At 39.9% G+C, this 19,884-nt stretch overlaps 1 protein-coding gene across 1 annotated transcript; it reads left to right on the plus strand.

Annotated features, from left to right (window-relative positions):
• The first annotated feature begins 2,492 nt into the window (after positions 1-2,492).
• On the plus strand, positions 2,493-19,718 carry aqp9b (aquaporin 9b). Its single transcript, XM_086025539.1, has 6 exons — positions 2,493-2,739; positions 3,232-3,358; positions 8,884-9,021; positions 9,962-10,080; positions 10,717-10,934; positions 15,823-19,718. Exons 1-6 carry the CDS (start codon positions 2,638-2,640, stop codon positions 15,983-15,985), a joined length of 867 nt encoding a protein of 288 aa, XP_085881665.1. The 5' UTR covers positions 2,493-2,637; the 3' UTR covers positions 15,986-19,718.
• Positions 19,719-19,884: the final 166 nt, after the last annotated feature.

Below are 19,884 nucleotides of genomic sequence, written 5' to 3' on the forward strand. Positions count from 1 at the left end.
GCACCTTGAACACAGCAATGTAAACTTGTAGAAGTTAGTTCATATGACAAACGTCCGACGATGAGGATGACGTTAAACGATGATAATGATAACGAAATGTCTCAAAGGACGCTTCTTGCCCATCAGCACATCAGACCTCTTTTTTTTTTTCTTCACACCAAGCAAGAGTGTGTGAGAGCGTGCGCGCGCGTGACGTGTGCGTGCGTGCGCGCGCTCAACTTCAAAGAAGAGCACGCATCGACTCAGTGACAATGATGAATGCATTGCAAACACAAGCATCCCCGAGCCAGTCGCCTGAGCGCTTCACAAAGCCAAGTGAACGGAAGATAAGGCGGCGGGCGGACAGGGGTGACAAAACTCAGCCGGCACTGTTTTTAAACGTATTCATGGAGCTCCCTCTGTTGGATGGACGCGGCCTCCGACTAGGAAAGCACACTTCTCACCACTTTTTTTTTTTTTTTTTTTTGTTAAACCCTCCATGGTATACCAAGTTAGTCATCACTAACATAATGGTGGCATAATACGTCAAAATGGAGCAAAAACAATATATATATATATCAATTTTGATTTAATCAATGAAGATTTAGAAATTGTGGAGCTTTATTGTCATAATAGATGCAATGAAACTCTACTAATACTAATTTCAAACAGCGCAAAGAAAAGCATGATAAAATACAAATAAATATACATACGTTTCAATTTCCATCCATCCATTTTCATCTGTATTCATTAGGGTCATCATAGGTGAGCTGGTATATTGATACTGATACTACTACTGTACTTCTTGTACTACTACTACTACTACTACTACTACTACTACTACTACTACTACTACTACTACTAGCTTTAGTACTTCTGCTAATATATATATAATGACATTTCTGGAGTAATAGTGTGTGAATACTGACAAGCAGTGAAATTAATTGAATTTTTGAAATGTAGAAAGTGAGACGTGGGGTTTGAATAGGATGATGATACAATATCTAATACTATCTTTTCATTTGGGAATATTTGTGTGAAGAGTGTGGAATTTTGGGACTGTTGTTTCCAAGATTTGGTTGGTTGGTCATTTTATTCAATCAGCTTTGATAGAAGAGAACAGAAAAGTCGATACAATTTTTCAAGAAAACAGTCGTAGAATGAAGCTTCATCTTCATCAGTAAACCTTTTGTACATAACAAAGCATATTTCAGCAAAGAAAATCATTGACCACATTATGCTAACACAAACAAAATTCACCAGCAAATAAAATCATTGGCCACAACACACAAAATTCATCATCTCACAAAGTTGAATTTGATAATAGATTTTTTTAACAACCTTGTCAAACCAAAAACAATTCACAATTTTATACTTACACTTCATTCATTTATTTCATCAATACTTTAAATTTGAACTTAATCTTTTTTAATGTACTTATCTATTTTATATTTATTATCGGGCTCAGGGATTTCTTCTGCTAAATTATAATCAGCATCGACAAAAAAACGACTAAACTCATTTGCTATATCTCAAATTTTTTCAATAAAGTCTTTATCTTTTAAGATGTCCTGAATGAATGGGACATTTTGAAGTTGAAATGGTTTGAATTGGTTGACGAATGTGAAAGGATGAGGTATGTCAAGTATTACTTCATTTGAGAATTTTGAAAATATGAGAATTTGGGGAGTGTGATAAATAGCTCACAAGATGTTCTTAATTAAAGAGCTGAATTTTTTAAAATTTGAATCCATGGAGAAATGTGGAAGGAGGAGAGGTAAATTTGTAAAAATGAGCTCTTAAACATGGGAATTTTATTCAAAGTTTGGGTTGGGCAATATGACTGAAGATTATATCACCATATAAGTGTTGGTCGATATCGATATGTATTGAATTTTTTTTTCTTTCTTTAACTGTTGAAAATAACACCCATTCCACTCAAAACACCAGGTCCCGCCTTTTAAAGCCATACACACTCAAAGTCAGAGATAGAACATGCAGATTAGGCAAAAATAATGTTATTGTGTTGACACTAATATTGGATTTTTTTTATCTGATTAACTGATAGGATCAAATGAGCGATTCTAAAAAAAAAATTGCTAGCTGCAGCTTTACTGGGCTTCCTCCAGTGGTATGTGAGGGAATCACTGCCTGACTACAGTTCAGATGAATTTAACTATTAGGTCAAATATATTTGCATTTAACCTTTGTTTTTAGACATTTATTGAGGCACAATTTGTATTCAACTTTTATGTGCAGAAATATATAATTAACATTACAGTATTTTGTATTCCCATATTTAAGCACATTGTTGATGTTCAAATTAGGCATAATGTTACACTGGCTTACAACGATATAAAATACATTTTTTAGAGGAAAAAAAAACAATATCTTGTTTTTGATGCCCACTTAATCTAACGCTGTCCTGATGGTAGTATTTGGAGAGCTAAGTATTTTTTTGTTTGGGGGTGGGTGGGGGGGGGGGGGGGGGGTTGTTTGTTGGTATCCCCCACTAGTGGTGACAAAGGGAGCTGCATCCCGCAGAGGCTCCGGCATGGAGTGGGAGGCGGCAACCTGCGGCGAGCATCGTCGCTTCTCGCCTCTCCTTCTCGTTATGTGTTTATTGTGTGGAAGGAGCACACGACGGGACGAGGGGAAATGGAGAGTGAGTGCCGAAGGAAGTGGAAGGCGAGATTTGCCCTGAGGCGAGACATCTTGAAGGAGTTCCTGGCGGAGTTTCTGGGGATATTCGTCCTGATAGTGAGTAGCTGTCCCGTCTGCCTGCGTGCACCTGTCATTCAGCTTAAACCGCCGCTTTAAGGCTGCTAATTAGGTGCCTCTCTACCTCTCCTGGGACTCTGCTGTCTGTCACATACACGTCTCGATTAAGACACATAGTGCACTTTGATGTGGGACAAGATCTTCAGCATCACAGTGTTTGCCTGTTTTAAATGTCCTCACATTGAATATATCTGTGAGCTTTTTCCCCACTTCTTTTCACCTCCACCTGTCACCACCTAAGTTCAATGACTGTGACCCATTAGTGCAGCCTTTTTATGCGTGGATGACTGCTCTCATTTGTTTTGTCCTAACTAAGTGGGGGGATTCTTTATTTTGCTCGGACAAATTGTGGCTGGCAGTTGGAGGTTGTTGTTAGACAAGGGGCTAGTGTTAAGGCTGCCTATAATTGGAACGGTGGAGGAAAAAAAAAAAACAACAATAAGCAGCTTCTCGTCCCTGTGTGTCTCGCAGCTCTTTGGATGCGGTTCAGTGGCCCAGGCAGTCTTGAGCAAGGGGGCTCTGGGGGAGCCCCTGTCCATCCACCTTGGCTTCACTCTGGGACTTATGATGGCCGCCTATATTGCAGGAGGCGTTTCAGGTAAAAGTATCTGGACACAAAAATTGGATACACGTCTGAAATAGGTGGTGGAGGCAATCATATGGCTGCTATTTACGCCACAAAAATGTAAAAGTGACACAAGAAGGATTAACAGGGGGTCCCCTCCCAAAGAAATGACATTTGAAATGGGGCTTCTCGATGATGATTTTTTTTTTTAATCACGATTATTTTGGTAATAATTTAAATCACGACTATTCGACGGTCATTTATTTTTTGGTACAAAACAAGAAAATGTTTTAACGTAAAAAAATATCAGGAAAAATACATTTCTTTGAAACACTATGTAAGTTCTTTTTGAACCAAACAAAATTGATCAAATTAGTTATTATAAAATAAAAATGTGTAAATGTATAAATTCAAGTCTGATTTCTTTGTGGAAACAAACATAGTGCGTTGGATATAAATGCATATTAATGATCATTTTTTACGATTATGCCAATTTTCTAATCGTGGAGTGTAATAATCATGCTTGTAATTGAATTTCGATTAATTGCACAGCCCTAATTCAAAATATAAATATCTGGGGAACTACATGTACATGTCCTGTCGGCCAGTGTGTTTTCATTTTTTTAATATTAATATGCCCCAAAGTCACTTTTATATTTTGTTTCGGGTATAATTTGGACAGACGTGACGCAGCAGCATTTGACAGCTTAGGCTTTGCAATTTTTGTAAGCATGCCTGCTCAAATTGACATTAAGAGCAGTGTTGCAAAATTGATACCTGGCAAGATGTTTTACTGCAGTTACCTGACTATAGTTCAGTCCAGTGCAACCCTGCGAAGAGACTTTCTAGAACGCCTGCTCTATGTGTTTGGTTTACATCAGTCGTGGTAAGTAGCAAGCCTTCCTCTGCGTGCTTTGTCACGAGAAGTTTGGAGAAACTTGCCGCGGTTAGCATAAATTGTTCTAAGCGTTACGTTGGAGCAGTGTGACGGCCATGAAGATTCTCAAACTGGCAGAGTCGAGGACCGAAAAGCTTCTTGCCAAGTGGAAATTTTACAACACTGCTTCAATGTCAACTGGCGAGCCATCGGCAAGGCAAGCTTTCAAAAACCGTAGGGCCTAAACTGCCGAATGATGATGGCTACACGTCTGTCCAAACGATACCTGAAACAAAACAGAAAAATAGTGTATTGTGACTTTGGGACTCGCTGACATTATTCTTTGGTAGCGCGCAGTGAGATTAAAATATGTGCAGTGAGATTAAAATATGTGCAGCGAGAAACTGTCAAATGAAACTAAGCAGGTTTTGTTGTAAAATAATACATTACTCATTAAAATTCCAACAAAATTTAATAAAACGTAATGCACTTAAGTATATCTTGCCTAACATTTTCTAATGCCTCAATGATTTCGTGCCTAAAGTCCCACACTTGCATGACATCGGTCTACCTCCTTAAAAGAGGCTAATTTCAGCAAGGCAAGCAATGTTGTGTATAAAGTGTGTTTTTATCTATAATAGTGTCATTTTGACAAGCATGTTACAGAAATGATATTGAAATGCCTGGAAGATGTTTTAAATTGTGGAGAAATGAATATGTCTCCTTTAAACTTGTTTTTCACATATCTCAATACAATTTCAGATAATGTGAGTGAAAAGTGACCCAAAAGGAGAAGTATTATACATTCCGCAATCGGATGAATGTACGATCACAGATATCCTCGTCTGATTTTAGAATGTAAAAAAACAATAACAACAAAGCAGCCGTCGTTCACGGTGATATCAAAATATCATGAAATATAATATCTTAGAGCTCCTTGTGGGCTTGCAGAGCATCAATAATGGGCATCATTAAATTTTAAACTGTAATTAGAGTGAATGTGAAAGTTTTTGTTGCGCTGGCTTGATCACTGCTTTTCATTTCCTTCACTGAGAGGCAGTAAAGCGAAGCGAGGAGAAGACATTGTTACAGCGTGCAGAACATGTTTGGATTGAAATAAAAAGTGAATGCCACAGAAGGTGCAGGGACAGCAGAATTATCACAGTATAACCGATTAAGGATGGTAGTGCATAACCGTCTTTCTCCCCTTAAAGCCTGGAGAGCATATACGTCATTTTCTTTTTTTTATCCAATTGTTGTTCTCTTAACCAATGAAATGCATCAGAATATAGACGTGACGGTGTCGTGAGCCCGCAGAGGATGCTCGGGAATCCTTTCGAGTCATAATGGCGGACGCCGTCGATCGCGGGAGCTTTGAAATGAGTAACGGCAGTGATATAGACGATGCGCTTGTGGACTTTGAACCAGTAGAACCAGTCGAACGTGATATATGGTTAAGATATGTGTTTGTAGACAATGACAATATCGACGTCTTTGTAACAAAATAGAGGATGGTAATTACCACTTGAGTTTTAAAATTAACAATAGCGCATCTCTTACACTGACCCTTTATTTTTACATCTTCGATTGACACGGTAAAGATGAATAAACTCGGGCCTTTGTGCAAGCCACGTGTCTAAGGTCTCAAAATATTTTGGAGTTATGTTTCTGTCTGCTACAGGGGCTGAGATATTAATTATTTTGTAGGTGTTGAATTTCTGGGAAAACTTCAGGTTTTCAAGGGTAATTCCAAAGATGACCTTAGGTTTTGGGGAGCTGTTGAGCCAGGCACTTTAGGCCTTAATGGGAGAACAAAGAACGTTAAAAGTTTGCCTCATTAGGATTGCAGCTGAACTGGAACCTATCCCAGCTTGACTTTACGTGAAAGACAGACTACAGTTTGGACTAGTCGCCAGTCAATCACGGAGCACATATTCACAGCAGCAATATTCACAATTTCACCAAAGTAGGAGCAACCAACAAAGTTTGAAAAAAAAAAAAAAAAGACAAGAGCAGTGTTTTAGGGGACACCAAGGAAAATTGAAATCTAGCAGGTAGAAAAAGTGACGGAGGTTTCAGGCATTGCCGTTAGTCTGTGGGAAGTCATGAATAATAAAAGTAATAAATATCATCCAGTCATGCCTCAGTAATATTCATCCAATTATATAACTAGTGCAAGAGCCATCTGTCTCCTATAGGCCAGCCACTTATCTTCTCTAAGGTCGCAAGTAATATACTGACGGTATACAGCAGACCAAGGCAAAGTAGGGCCCGGGGGCCACATCCGGCCCACCCGCAGTCTCTGATTGGCCCTCACAGTGACCAGGAAGTCGAAATGAAACAAATGAAACGTGAAATATATGATGCTTTGATTTTGAAAGTTGTGTTTTTATTTTGTGTGGATGGTAGTACAAGCGAGGTGGGAAGCAAAAGTGTCTGCAATGTTGCCAATTTAGCAACTTTTCTAACCGCTCTAGCAACATTTTTTCCCAAAAGAGCGACCACGGTGGTGTTAACGTTAGCAACATACTTATTTCCTACACGGTGGAGGGAAGAGGAACCAGAAGATTTGGCTGGATATTACTGTATGCAAAACCACAGTTTCATATGTTGTTCGTATTGGAGGTATTATAAGTCATCATTGTATCATGACACATCACTGTCAATAATATTATGCTTTGGCTAATGGCTAATATGAGTTATATTTTTGTTTAAAATGTGTATTTCTTAATTATAATAATACAAACCATATCTACACACGTAGCAACTTGTTGAAAAAAAAGACTACACTTTGTCTGTATGATTTTGAATTTATTTTTAAAAAGTTGAGGTTAGCATGTTGGCTTGGCCCTCTGCAAACGTTCCAGTTTCTCACGTGGCCCTTTTGCAAAGTTAATTGCACACCCCTGCTATGAGATGTAATCATACAGTAGCAGATGTATCTCTTTCTCACTACTATTACTACATTTGTCTTTGTAACGCCGCATCATTTAAACATTTGTTGTTGATAGTCATTACCAGAGCTGGGCATCGCCTAACCGTCACAAAGTTCCCGTCTGCATATTTAGCGCGGTCCCAGTCAAGTCCCGCGTTGGCGACAGCCAGTCGGCGTCGAGAACAGAATGTTCACGTCACACGCAGGCGCCGCACGAGCAGATAAAGAAAAAATATCAAATAAAAACAACAGACACACACACGTGTGGTGATCGGTGAAATAAAACCAATATGGGGCACATGTCATTGCCTCTATGGAGCCGAAAGGTGTGCGCCACCTGCGTGTGACTTGGTCCTGGTAAAATCCATTCTCGACGCCGTTTGGCCAACTCGCACCGACTGGGACCACGTGGGGGTCGGCTAAATATGCAGACGGGGACTTTGTGACGGTTAGGCCATGCCCACCTCTGGTCATCACCTCACTATTGGCCACCTCATATCTCTCTAAACTTTGTACATTTGTGTTTTATGTCCAAAATGTATCGTGCCTTTTTTTTTTCGGTCTTACCACGAGAGTAACTCCAACCGTGGGAGACAATTTCCTCGTGTTGGCCAATAATTGTGATCGGGATTCCGATGTCCCCGATGTAGCGTCCGGTGTAAGCGTCCCACACCGGCATCGCGTCGAGTTGGTTTGACTGGACGATGCTTGCGCTGTCTACTTGCTCTCTCCGTGACTTAATGAGAGTCGTAGCGGTAAGGCTTGAGAGGACAAGGAGGTTAATATATGGAGAGATTCTGCTGCATGACTGGGCCATTTGGGCCCCGGGGTCCACAGCACAGTGGGAAGCTTCTGTGGGACGACATGTCTGAAGATGATCATAGGTATTGGACTAATGAGCTTTACTGGGGCATGGGTCTCCGGAGAGGAAGGCAGGAGGCTGGGGGGTCAGGTGTGACCAGCCTGCCTTTAAAGGCTTCCCTGGCGGGGAGGCCCCCGTCGCCGAAGAAAACACAATTGTCTCCTCTTTGTAGTCCCCCGTTTTGGAGGACGGCGGAGCGCAAGTGTGACACATCCTGGTCACTCTAATGACCCGCGCTCTACGTGTGCCTTAAGCCGCTTGGGCCAGATTATGTCACATGCAATTGGGCCCGCCGCTTCTGGCTGCGTTGTTGCGCCCGGTGTTTGTGAACAGGATGGGGAGACGAACAATGGCCGCATGGTTGATACCCCCCAGCGGTGTTACCACAGAAAGGTCAAAACGGAGATCCCAGAGTGTTAAATAAATGAGCCCACACTGTCAGCGCAGGCCTACAACATTTGGATGGAATGTTGTTCACTCTGCTTTTTTAGGGGGGGGGGTTGTGAAGGGCAGAGCTGGGCATTTGTCTACAATTTGACTGTCCGTTTATCGCCTTCCGTCTGCAGCGTGGGACTCTTCCGCTGTCCGTTTTGTCAAGCCGGACCAAATAGTAATCGCATACACTGGAAAATGTCATTTAAGAAATAAATACTTGTTTTTAGAGGATTCTGACTAAAAATAAGTGAAATTACCTGACAGTGAAGTAAGATTTTTTTTATTATTTATAATTAAATGTACACGAGGTTAAAAGATAAAGCATGCCCAAGAGTGCATGTCATTTACAAAGTGGCGAACACCCACCCATGTTTTTTTTGTGAACTCACCCAAGTAAGGCCTTTTTAGTCAGAGCAATGACTTTGTGCTTTGTGGTTGTGTTGCTCCAGGAGCCCACGTGAACCCTGCAGTCACCCTGGCTATGGTGATGCTGGGCAAGATATCCTGGAAGAAGTTTCCCGTGTATGCGGCCGCCCAGTTTTTGGGGGCCTTTGCTGGGGCCTGCTGCGTTTATCTGTTGAATTATGGTGAGTAAAAATGTCTCGACAGTCGACACCCACACAAGGTACAGTGGAACTTCTCTAGGTCCACTTCTGGTTTGTTCAAATTTGGAAACAATCATTTAAAAAAAAAAAATGGAAATGGAAGCTATCATGACACTTTTAAAAGCATTTAAGGCACCGTGCTGCTCTTAAGAGAAGTTTAAGTAAATTGTCTACTCAACTGTGATACCAATGATACCTCAGATAAATATTCTATATAGTTATCATCAAATTGTTCCTGCTGCATATAGTCTAATATCAGAATTGCCTCCAAAATTTTGCTGGTCCGTCATTCGGCATCCGTCATTTTCCGTGACTAATCAAATTGTAATCGTCAGTTTGTCGGTCAATTTGTCCGTCCAAAGTCTGTCGGTCCGTCGGTCCCGCCCCCCTCCAAAATAAACGCCAGCAAAACGGACGTCCATCAGTGACAGACTGATGGACCGTCACTGACGGACGCGGTTAGTGACAATTACACTGACGGACAAAATCCCACTTCTGTTAGTGCTTGGTCTGTCATTTTTAAAGTGTCCCATCAGTCATCAATCGTCAGCAAAACGGTCATGATAGACTGACCGACCGGACCGTCATTTTTTTTTTATTTACAATATCAACAAAAATCTGAGTGATTACATTGTCAGTCATCCAGGTCATGGTAATTTGCATGGATTGAATCAAGGCGACCAGACTCTTTTTATTGGTTGAAATTGTTCTGTTTTCTTCTTGTTTACTGTAAATGTTTAATATTTACTTGGGCAATTATGCTATCAGGCCATTGTTATCTTTTTGGAATTGTTTGTTGATGTTCGAGGATCCACCGTTCAGTGTTGAAAATGTTCCGTTTCTTATGAGTGATTCCCTCTCTGTAGTTGCATTTTGCTGATTCAAACTCAAAGCTCTTTTACTGCATGTGTTGTTCTCATAGATGCTTTAATGGATTATAGCAACGGAGAATTTATCGTTATCGGAGAGAACGCCACAGCCGGCATATTCGCATCTTACCCTGCAAAACATCTCTCGACGCTCAACGGATTCCTCGACCAGGTAATAACTAAAATGCGCCCGTTTTTGTCTATTTTTTGTACCCGTGCCAAAGTGATTTGTGTTGTGTACACCTGTATGTTTTGCAGGATTGGACAAAACTTTGACCTATGTTCTCTGAGTGCTCTTGTTTTCCATATGGAAATACTGATGATGAAAAGTGCAAACAATCTTACGTAACACTGACTGTACTGTATGTAGAAGCTACTAGAGCGTGCAAAGATGCTTGAGAGCATACATACCGTGCGCCCGTGGGCATAAATGTTAACGTTGATGTGACTTGTTTGCTGACGAGTGAACAATTCCGCACAACGCTAAAAATAGATGTCACGTGTCCTTGATATATAAGTATATCTGTGCTGCATCATTGAAGAGCACGCAGGAGGATTTTTCATCACATAGCTTTTCATTTTGTTTTCTGATTTGCACGTAAACAGTCGTATGTTTGTCTGCTTTAAAGCTGTCTCATGGAGCCATAAAGCAGGGTAAAGGGAAAACCGTGTAATAAGCTTAAACCAAACAAGAAAGGTCACAGGTGATCGCAATTTACAAACCTCCTCTGGAAAGCGGCATCGTACAGTCGTTTTGTGAGTTGTGGTTTGGCGTTGTGGCGGACTGACCGCCTGTGCGTACTGTCAGGTGGCAGGAAGTGCTGCGTTGATCCTGTGCATCTTGGCCATTACGGACTCGAGGAACATCGGCGCTCCCAAAGGCATGGAGCCGCTGTGCATCGGCCTGATCATCCTGGCCATCGCCGTGTCCATGGGCTTGAACTGCGGCTATCCCATCAATCCTGCACGAGACCTCAGCCCACGACTCTTCACCGCCGTGGCGGGATGGGGATGGGATGTCTTCAGGTAATCGGAGCCGAGGAGTTATGAGTTGAATTTGTTCCGCGACCAATCATTTTTCAATTTGCCCACCGTCTACCACTACGGAACAAACAGTTTAGAAGAAAAATGGTATAAGCACATTCATACACAAGCTGCTGCCCAAGCATTTAAGTGGCTCGCAGTTAGCCAGGCGCTAACCTGAGTTACTGTAACAACAGCCAAATCTACACTCTCACTTGTTGACTCCCACGTCACTCACCAAGCCAGGCCGCATCCTTTAAATGCATACACACTTAAAGTCAAAGATATAATAGTGTGCAACATGAGAACGGCGATCCAGAGTAGACAACAATATCTGCACCTCACACGCATATTTTGTTGTTCAATAAAGCAAAATCTTTTTTATGACAAGTAGAAAAATCAATTTGGTAAATATTCAATTGCTGCAGCCCTACTGAAGAGATATTTGCATTATCCATTCTAGATGTTCCTACCCCGGGGCTATGCGAACCGCTACAACTACCGATGTCACAATTTTATTGGTTGATTGCTTTAATGCAACCGCAGCCAAATGCTTCATGTTTTCGACCGCACTCATGGATCACATAAAAGAAGAGAGATTATTGTACTGCCAATTGAAATAAGTATTTATTGTGTGTTTTGAAATTTTGGCCATAAAAAGCTGATGCTTTTAGCAAATGTTCAGTGCAGTGTTGCGGCCCTGGCTCACTGCTTGCTGACACTCCCTCAATGTATTATTGCACATCCTCATGTGAATAGCACAATTCACAGGCACATCTCTTCCTTTCAGCCTCTCTTTGTTATTAATATTTCAACGAGCACTCGTGTATTTTGTGCATTTTGAAACCTTACTGTGCCATTCGGGAGAATAGGGAGCCAGTGATATGAAATATTCAATGATTTTAATAATGCCAAAGTGTCTTGACCCGGCAGACAGCTCTGACTTCAGACTACTGCAACTACTTTGACTTCACTTGATCACACTCCACTACAAAGCACACATTGTTTTCTCAAACTCGTCCACGATTCTCATGGGAATTCAGTAGGATTTCATCCAATAACACATAATGCGCCGTAACTACTGCAAAATCTCATATTATACACATGTACAGAGAAAGAAATGCTATTTAAAGCGGAAGTCAACCCAAAGATATTTTTTTCAAGAATATGTTCTATGCAAGCCCACTAGTTGAAACAGGGCATTCTGATAAATATTGCGTTTGTGGAATAAGTGTTAATCCACTCGTTTTTAGCCATCTCAGGGGGCGGCCATTTTGTCACTTCTGTCGACTGAAAATGACATCACAACTGCTCACGACAACCAATCACAGCTGACCTGTTTTCTGAATCTGAGCCGTGATTGGTCGTGAATCCTAACTCGTTTCCTTCTTTTTTAGGTACTGTCCATGCGTTTTTGTAGGAGATACTATATTTATATATTTAAAAGACAGGGTTCAAACTCAACAATATTTATACAGAATGCAAAAATTTCTTGTGACTCCAAAAGTATTTTCTCTCTCTCAAGTGAGCTGATCATCTTGATCAGATATATCTATGTCAGTCTTCTGAGCCAAACAGTTAAGCTTGAATTCCCGCTCAGACAAAGTCACTGGAAAGTTGGACCGCATTCAACTCATTTAATGGACAAACATGTTGCTGTGTTGGTGACTCAAAGTTACACCGGACTTTCTAAAACCCTGTTGACAACTTTCCACCGAGGTGCTTTGAAGTGCCGATAATAACGTAGCGTAAACAATCTCCAGGTCATGTGGCGTTTTTGTTTTCTTTTGATGTGACAAATAAGAAATATTGCCACCAAATATATGGTGCGTCCGGAAAATATTCACAGTGCCTCACTTTTACCACATTTTGTTATGTTGCGGCCTTATTTTAAAATGGATTAGATTCATTCCTTTTTTTTTCTTACCTTCTAATTCTACACACAACACCCTATTATGCCAATGTGAAAATAATGTTTTTCAGATTTTTGCCAATGTATTAAAAGAAGCCAAACAAGAAGAAAGTACATGTCCATACGTACTCGTTCAGGACAATGAGACCAAACAGAGTGTTCTTGTGGTGATGTGCCTTGTGATTGGCTGGCGACCAGTCCAGGGTGCACTTTGCCTGTCGCCCAGATTCCGCTGGGATGGGCTTCAACTCACCCGCGACCCTAATGAGGAAAAGCACTTTAGAAAATGAACGGACGGATGCATAGTTGGAAGGCCGTGATGCAGAGTGTTTCCTTCCAGATTAATCACCATGTGGCTTAAAGACTTGCAAAATATGCTCATATGGATGCATGCACATACAGTATAGGCTCTTGCTTCTACTTCCTGTTGAACATCTGCACATTTAATCCTATATCTACTTCATCCATCCATTTTCTTTCATTTATCTGGGGTCGGGTCACAGGGGCAGCAGCTTATGCAAGGAAGGCCAGAGCTCGGTCCCAGATGCCCGAGCCACCACATTTGGCTGATCCCCGACACATTGTGGAAGAAACTCTTCAAATTCATTTCCATTTATTACAAAATGAGGAGTAGATGTTGAAGTTTTTCAATCTTGGGCTTGTGCACTCCTCGCGCTATCCACAACTCTATTAACACTGCCTGCTTACATTTCTTGTGCTGTGCACGAATTGACAGGCGTGACAGTGGCAAGTTTATCATAGTTAACGAAAACGAACAAAGTAACTAAAACTAAAATTGAAATTAACTTTTTAACAAAATTGAAAAAAAAGGCTAGTGCTTTTATGCGATAACTAACTAAAATTAATTGAGGTTACAGTGAAAATGACCTTCATTTTCGTCTTTGTCAATTCTTTTTATGCATGTGATACAGAGCTTAATTTTTTAGTAATTTTACTCAACAAATACTCCACACATTTTTTTTTAAAAAAAACTAAAACTAATACTAAAACTACCATAGTACAAAGCATTTCCCCCCCCAAAAAATAGAACTAACAACCCCACTGTAAAAACTAATTAAACCTTACTCAATTCAAAAAAAAAAATTCTAAACGAAATAAAAATGAACTATAATGAAAAATCCCAAACTATTTAGAACACTCGACAGTGGACGTCTTCCTGTCTCTGTAGTTTTGCTTCATTTGGGCTTTTGTTTTGCTAAACCGCAATACAAATTGTTTTCTTCGGGAGTAGACATTTTCTCTGGGTTTATTTCACAGAACATTTCATCAGCCGAGTACCTGATTAAAAACTTTGAGAACCGCTGAGTAAACCGTAGTCCCTTGCCATATCGTGCATCACTTTTTGTGGACTCACTGCATCGTGGATTTAAATCATACATATTGAATATACTGATTTTTTTGCTCTCTCGCTAGATTTTGTGGTGATATTATTTCCACAGGGACTAATGTTTCAAATCTTCACCTCTCCAAAACCATCACTTTAATGGAAACCCAAAAAATGAACGGTATGTTTGTTGAGCCCTTAATATTGCACCATCGGAGAGCAAAAATAACAGATCCATGCGGGGGATTGAACACTGCTATGGATTTGTGGAAAAACAGGTCAGCAAAAGCATGTTGTATTGACAGGCAATATCTGAACATTCATATTTTCTGTTTTATTTCATTTGACATTGCTTCTCGGATTTAAAAAATAGATAGATCAGATGTTCCACACCAGTTACTCAGTACTTAAGTATTTCTTTGTTCACTAAATACTGCATGTACGTACTCTTACGCAAGTAATTATTTGTAACACTTCTTTGTACTTGAGTCATGTTATTCTAAACTAATGCTACTCCTACTTGAGTACAGTTTCTGGCTACTCTGCCCACCTCCACTTTTTTAAATTGTAAAGTAACTTTGTGGACATCTTAGATATTTCATTTCGAAAAATGTGCGATCAGGGCAGGGGATTTCATCATCCCATATTAGTGTAAATTGTGTGCTCACTGTGACAAAGTGAGCCTGTGTCCTGAACAGCGGCACATAAGTGGACAATCCAGTGGCATGCCGCCTGCCGACAGCCTTGGACTTCCTGGGAGCCTCCAGGAGGGATAAGACAGACCCCCTCGTCCTCCGCCCCCACACCGAGTCACTTGTACACTTTTTCTTTTATCTTTTTTTTTTTTTTTTAAATAAACCTGTGCCTACTTTCACCTGCTGTGCTACAATGTTAAACGCTAATCACTCACTTAAAGAGTCAGCCAGAGTGACAATGAGGACACATGCAGCAGACAGAGCTGCTTATTAGAAGACTTTAATCAGGGATAAAGACGGGCTGCTTACCTGCGCTCGTCCACTCTGACATCAACATCTCTGCACACGACTGGACCGTGCACATGCTTTCGTCTATATGATCACATGAATCGTACATTTTTCATCAAATATACAGGGTATCCATAAAGTCGCCTTAGAATTTAACACATTTATTGTGAATTGAATTAACAGTCAAATATGTGCCGGTTATTTTACTTTGAGGTCATCTTGTTGCAGCTATAGGCAAGTATTCATCTTCTGGGTTGGCGTCAATTACGCGCAGCTTTTTGCTCTTCATGGCAGAGCTCTGTCCTGACATGCTGCAGTTCCTTGGCAGCAAGATGCCACAAGATGGTGCCAAAGCATTACTTTTATATTGGACACGGCTTTGGCCTGAGCACAAAAACAAGAACTAACAGTGGCTGGCCACCTCCCCAAAAATTCTAGCCATAGATTAATTTGCGAGTAGAGAATTGTAAATATGCAATGGATTGATGAATGGATGGATATTTTAAGAAGAGTAAGCTCACTTTCTACTGTAAATTCACTTTGTCAGTGAGGCCCTAAACCAGGGATGAGCACATGTTCTTTAGTTAAAGTTCTGTGTGGCTCCAATAAATGCCTTTAGTGTGTGTTCACGTGGATGTGTTTTTCTCGCAGGGCTGGAGGTTGCTGGTGGTGGATCCCTGTGTTCGGACCCATGGTTGGCGGCGCAGTGGGAGCCGCTATTTACTTCCTTTTCATCGAGCTGCACCATGCCCAGCCCAAACAGCAGGAAGAAAACAACGGCCAGCAAAAGTATGAAATCATAACTTTGTCTTAGAATCAAAGATGGTGACGGCATAAAGCAGTTGAAGAAATGTATGATTTCTCTCAGACAATCAATGAAGAAAGGCAATTTTAAGGATGGAAAAACAGTATTAATTTATAAAACAATTTACTCTACTGTACTGTTATATTGTTATTCTTCATTTTTTATTTAAACAGTTACAAAGTCATTTCAACTATTATACTGCGGTTGAATACCAAGTAGAGTATTTCAAGGCGTGCGTTTACCTCAATGAAAATTGTTCATTTCAGGCACATCAAAAAACATAGAACATTAAATATTTTATTATTTTTTTATCCTGGACGTTATCAGTAACTCTTGGTAAGGTACAGTTGTCTTGTTTTCACAAAACTGAACGTACATCAGGCTATTATGATAACATCAATTTCGCAGGAACAATGTACTTGCGCGTGATTCATGTACCGTATGTATGTAGGAAGGGTGCATTTTAGATCCATTTTCTTTTAAACAGCATGATCATTAAATATTGTGTACTTACCATTTGTATTACATATTTTAGCACCTAAATATGTGTATTTGCTCAAGTAAGATACGGTGGAACCTGCATATGATACGTCCGCATGTTGACCACCAAGATGTGCCAACAGTTTTGTTCTATCATAAAAAGTGTACAGACTAAGTAGTAAGTACACTTATAGCCTACTATTTTGTCATACAAGCAGCACACACATACACTCACACATGGATGAAAAACACAGTGTATTTTCTTTAAATATATTGCGTTAGAACCAAATAAGAATACAGCAAGAACAAAATATAATTAGGATTAAGGAAATAAATCAAATTTAAAAAACAACAACTTCATTTTAATTTTGTTTGGGATTGCAATTCCGACTCACAACTGCGTACAAATATACAGGGAAACTAATCACTGTGAAATAAATCTAAAAGTAAAAGTACTAACCGTGTGTGGCAATTTATAGGAATTGCTCGATTTGATTAAGCCTTGTGATATTTTATTATTTGGATTGATGATGTGATACTGAGCAGCCAGAGAATATTTCCGTGTGTGTTATGGAGGTTCCACTGTATACGAATGCATTCTAGTAATTATGTGTTGAGTAGTATTCATTTTATTTTATTTTTTGCATGTATTCAAAGCTTTGTCAGTAGTTGGAGATGTTTTTTATGTTGTTATGATTAATATTATTATTATTATTATAATACATTTTTTTGTAGAAACTCCCGCCTTAAATGATTCAATGCTCCTCCCTTCTTTTTGTATTCAAGCACCCTAGAGCACAGGTGTTAAACTCGGGCCCTTGAGGGCCACTATCCTTAGATGATTCCCTCCTCCACCACACCTGCTTCAAGTGATCAGCTCATCAGCAAGCTCTACAGGAGTGTTATTAGTGAGCCTGATTATTTGAATGAGGTGTATTGGAGGAGGGAAATATCGAAAACATGCACGATAGTGGCCCTTGAGGACCGGAGTTTGACACCTGTGCCCTTGAACTATAAAGTCAAAGTAACACCAAAATGTCGTTACTGTGTCAGTGAAAAGCCCGGAACACTGTAGTTGTTTACACGTGGAAAAAACGAATTGACATGTAAGTAAGAAACATTAAACATACATATATGTATTGACTTGACAGTGTATGGTTAAGAATTCCCACATTGTGTTTTTTATTTGCTGAGGAGAGTTGAAATGTACTTATAAAGTTATATCACGTGTACATTGTGTGCGTGCCTGTGTGTTTGCGTACAAGTAGATTGATTGCCAACAAAACGGAAATGGAAGGAAACAAAAACAGACCAGCTCCTTAAAGCTCTTTTGCTGATCCCTGATGACAATAATAATGTGATAGTCCTAATGGGGATCGAAACAGTCTCATTGATGTGGAGCAATGGAGGAAGAGCAGCATTATTTATAAACATGTGCACTTAATGGACATTTAAATAAAGAATCAAGTTTTAAAAGTTTCATATTTAATGAATATCAAACTGTAATGGTGTTGTAGTGATTTCCAACGCAGGAGGTTAAAAGCTTGTTTGGAAGGCTTCTTATAATTTTTTTGAACCCTGCTGTCTTTTCCTTTGGTACACCAAAAATGTTCATTCAGTCTCATTGTGACTCACTGCATGTTTAAAGAGTTACTCGGGGTAAACATTTTCTCTGCAATAATATCTTCTATATGCCCCCACTCTCTCTCTCGCAGTATTCTGGTTAATATTGTGTTTGTGAAATAAGAATTAGACACCCGGAATTGGTTGCCAGCCAATCTCAGGGCACACACAGACAAATGAACATCGACACTCACAATATCATACCTAGGGACAATTTAGAGTGTCCAATTAAGCTACCGTGCATGTTTTTGGAATGTGAGAGTACCCGGAGAAAACCCACGCAAGCATGGGGAGAACATACAAACTCCACACAGGAAGGCCAGGGCCGGATTCAAACCCATGACTTCTGCCCTGTGAGGTAGACGTGCTAACCAGTCCGCTCACCGTCATGCGCTATTGTGCCAAAGATAATATAGAATCATATACAGTACATGCCTATACGTGTAGTTAATTGGAAAGCTTAAAATAACATTATATGGCTCATTTATAACAAAACTTTATTGTTGTTATATTTAATGTTTCTTCCTGTAAAATTATTCTCCCAACAGTCTTTTTCCCCCCTCATATCGATTCATTATTTTTGTAAAATTCTGAGACTCGTGTTTAAGAATAAAACCTTCTTCTTGGATATTAAGGGTTCTATTTACTTATCCAGCGCAAGTTTCACGCAAAGCGCAAAACTCCCTCAGGAAAGGCGTCGAAGTAGGTAGCACGGCGGAGTCCATTTCAGGACATTAACAGATGCTTTGAAATGTGTCAAGCAAAAAAACGTGGACAGCCTTTGGCGCCATTAGACTAACGAGGGATCCAAGAAGTATACTGGTGCACAGTTAATTTGTATATAATGCTATTATATAAAGCTTATATAAGATCATGGGCAATGAATGAAGAGTACGGTTTAGTAGTCCCCAGAGTGCATCCTGAGCTCATCAACCTGACACTATAACAGCTATTACAGTGTGTATGAGCTGACCTTCACTATTTTTTCTTGATATTTGTTATCTTTTTTCATAGGGAAATCATTTCCTGTTGTATTGATTTACTGAACATCATTTCAAGTGAGACAGTTAATGGATAATAAACACGCACACACAAATGTTTGCATTTGAACAATTGTGTCGACTTGACGTCGCATGTTTTTCTAAATGTAACTCCAGACTGAAAAGTGTGCATTACCTGAAGCAGTAACATTGGACATGACCTTTTTCTGTTTACTTTTGGATCCATGCCCACTTGATTTTGGGACATCAGAAATGCAAAGACTTGGAAGAGTAAATAGCTGCAAAAAGGACAGCAAATAATGACTGTTATTGTGACCTATATACAGGTGCAATTCAAATAGAAAGCAATTTCATGATTTTATTTGTTGTCTTAAGAAATTGATATACGTATTACACAAGAAATGGAAAATATGTAGAAATTGGTCTTCTCCAAAAAAGTATTGTCCTGTGTTCAATAAATCTACATGAGATTATTTTCTGTATGACTTTCTTTTTTTTTTTTTTATTTAACAGAACTCATAAAGTCCTCCACATATTAGTCACACATGTGAAATACAGAAACACATGATTTTATAATTAAGGCCCATACTGCATTTAATAATCTGTGCTAAACAATCAGAATAAAGGACATTTCCACATTCAGTTCTTTGAAATCTTCATTATTTCTATTTATACAAAGTACGTATGCTGGGTTTCTCATGGGTTATGTTGGATTGCATCATGCGGCCACCCCACCATTCGTAGCTCGGCTGTTTCGCAACCTGTTCGATCCTCATGTCCTGACCCCAGCCAATCAGCACAGGG

This window comes from Filicampus tigris, chromosome 3 (genome assembly GCF_054856515.1).
Source record: "Filicampus tigris isolate MCC_2025a chromosome 3, RoL_Ftig_1.0, whole genome shotgun sequence".
NCBI classification, from domain to species: domain Eukaryota; kingdom Metazoa; phylum Chordata; class Actinopteri; order Syngnathiformes; family Syngnathidae; genus Filicampus; species Filicampus tigris.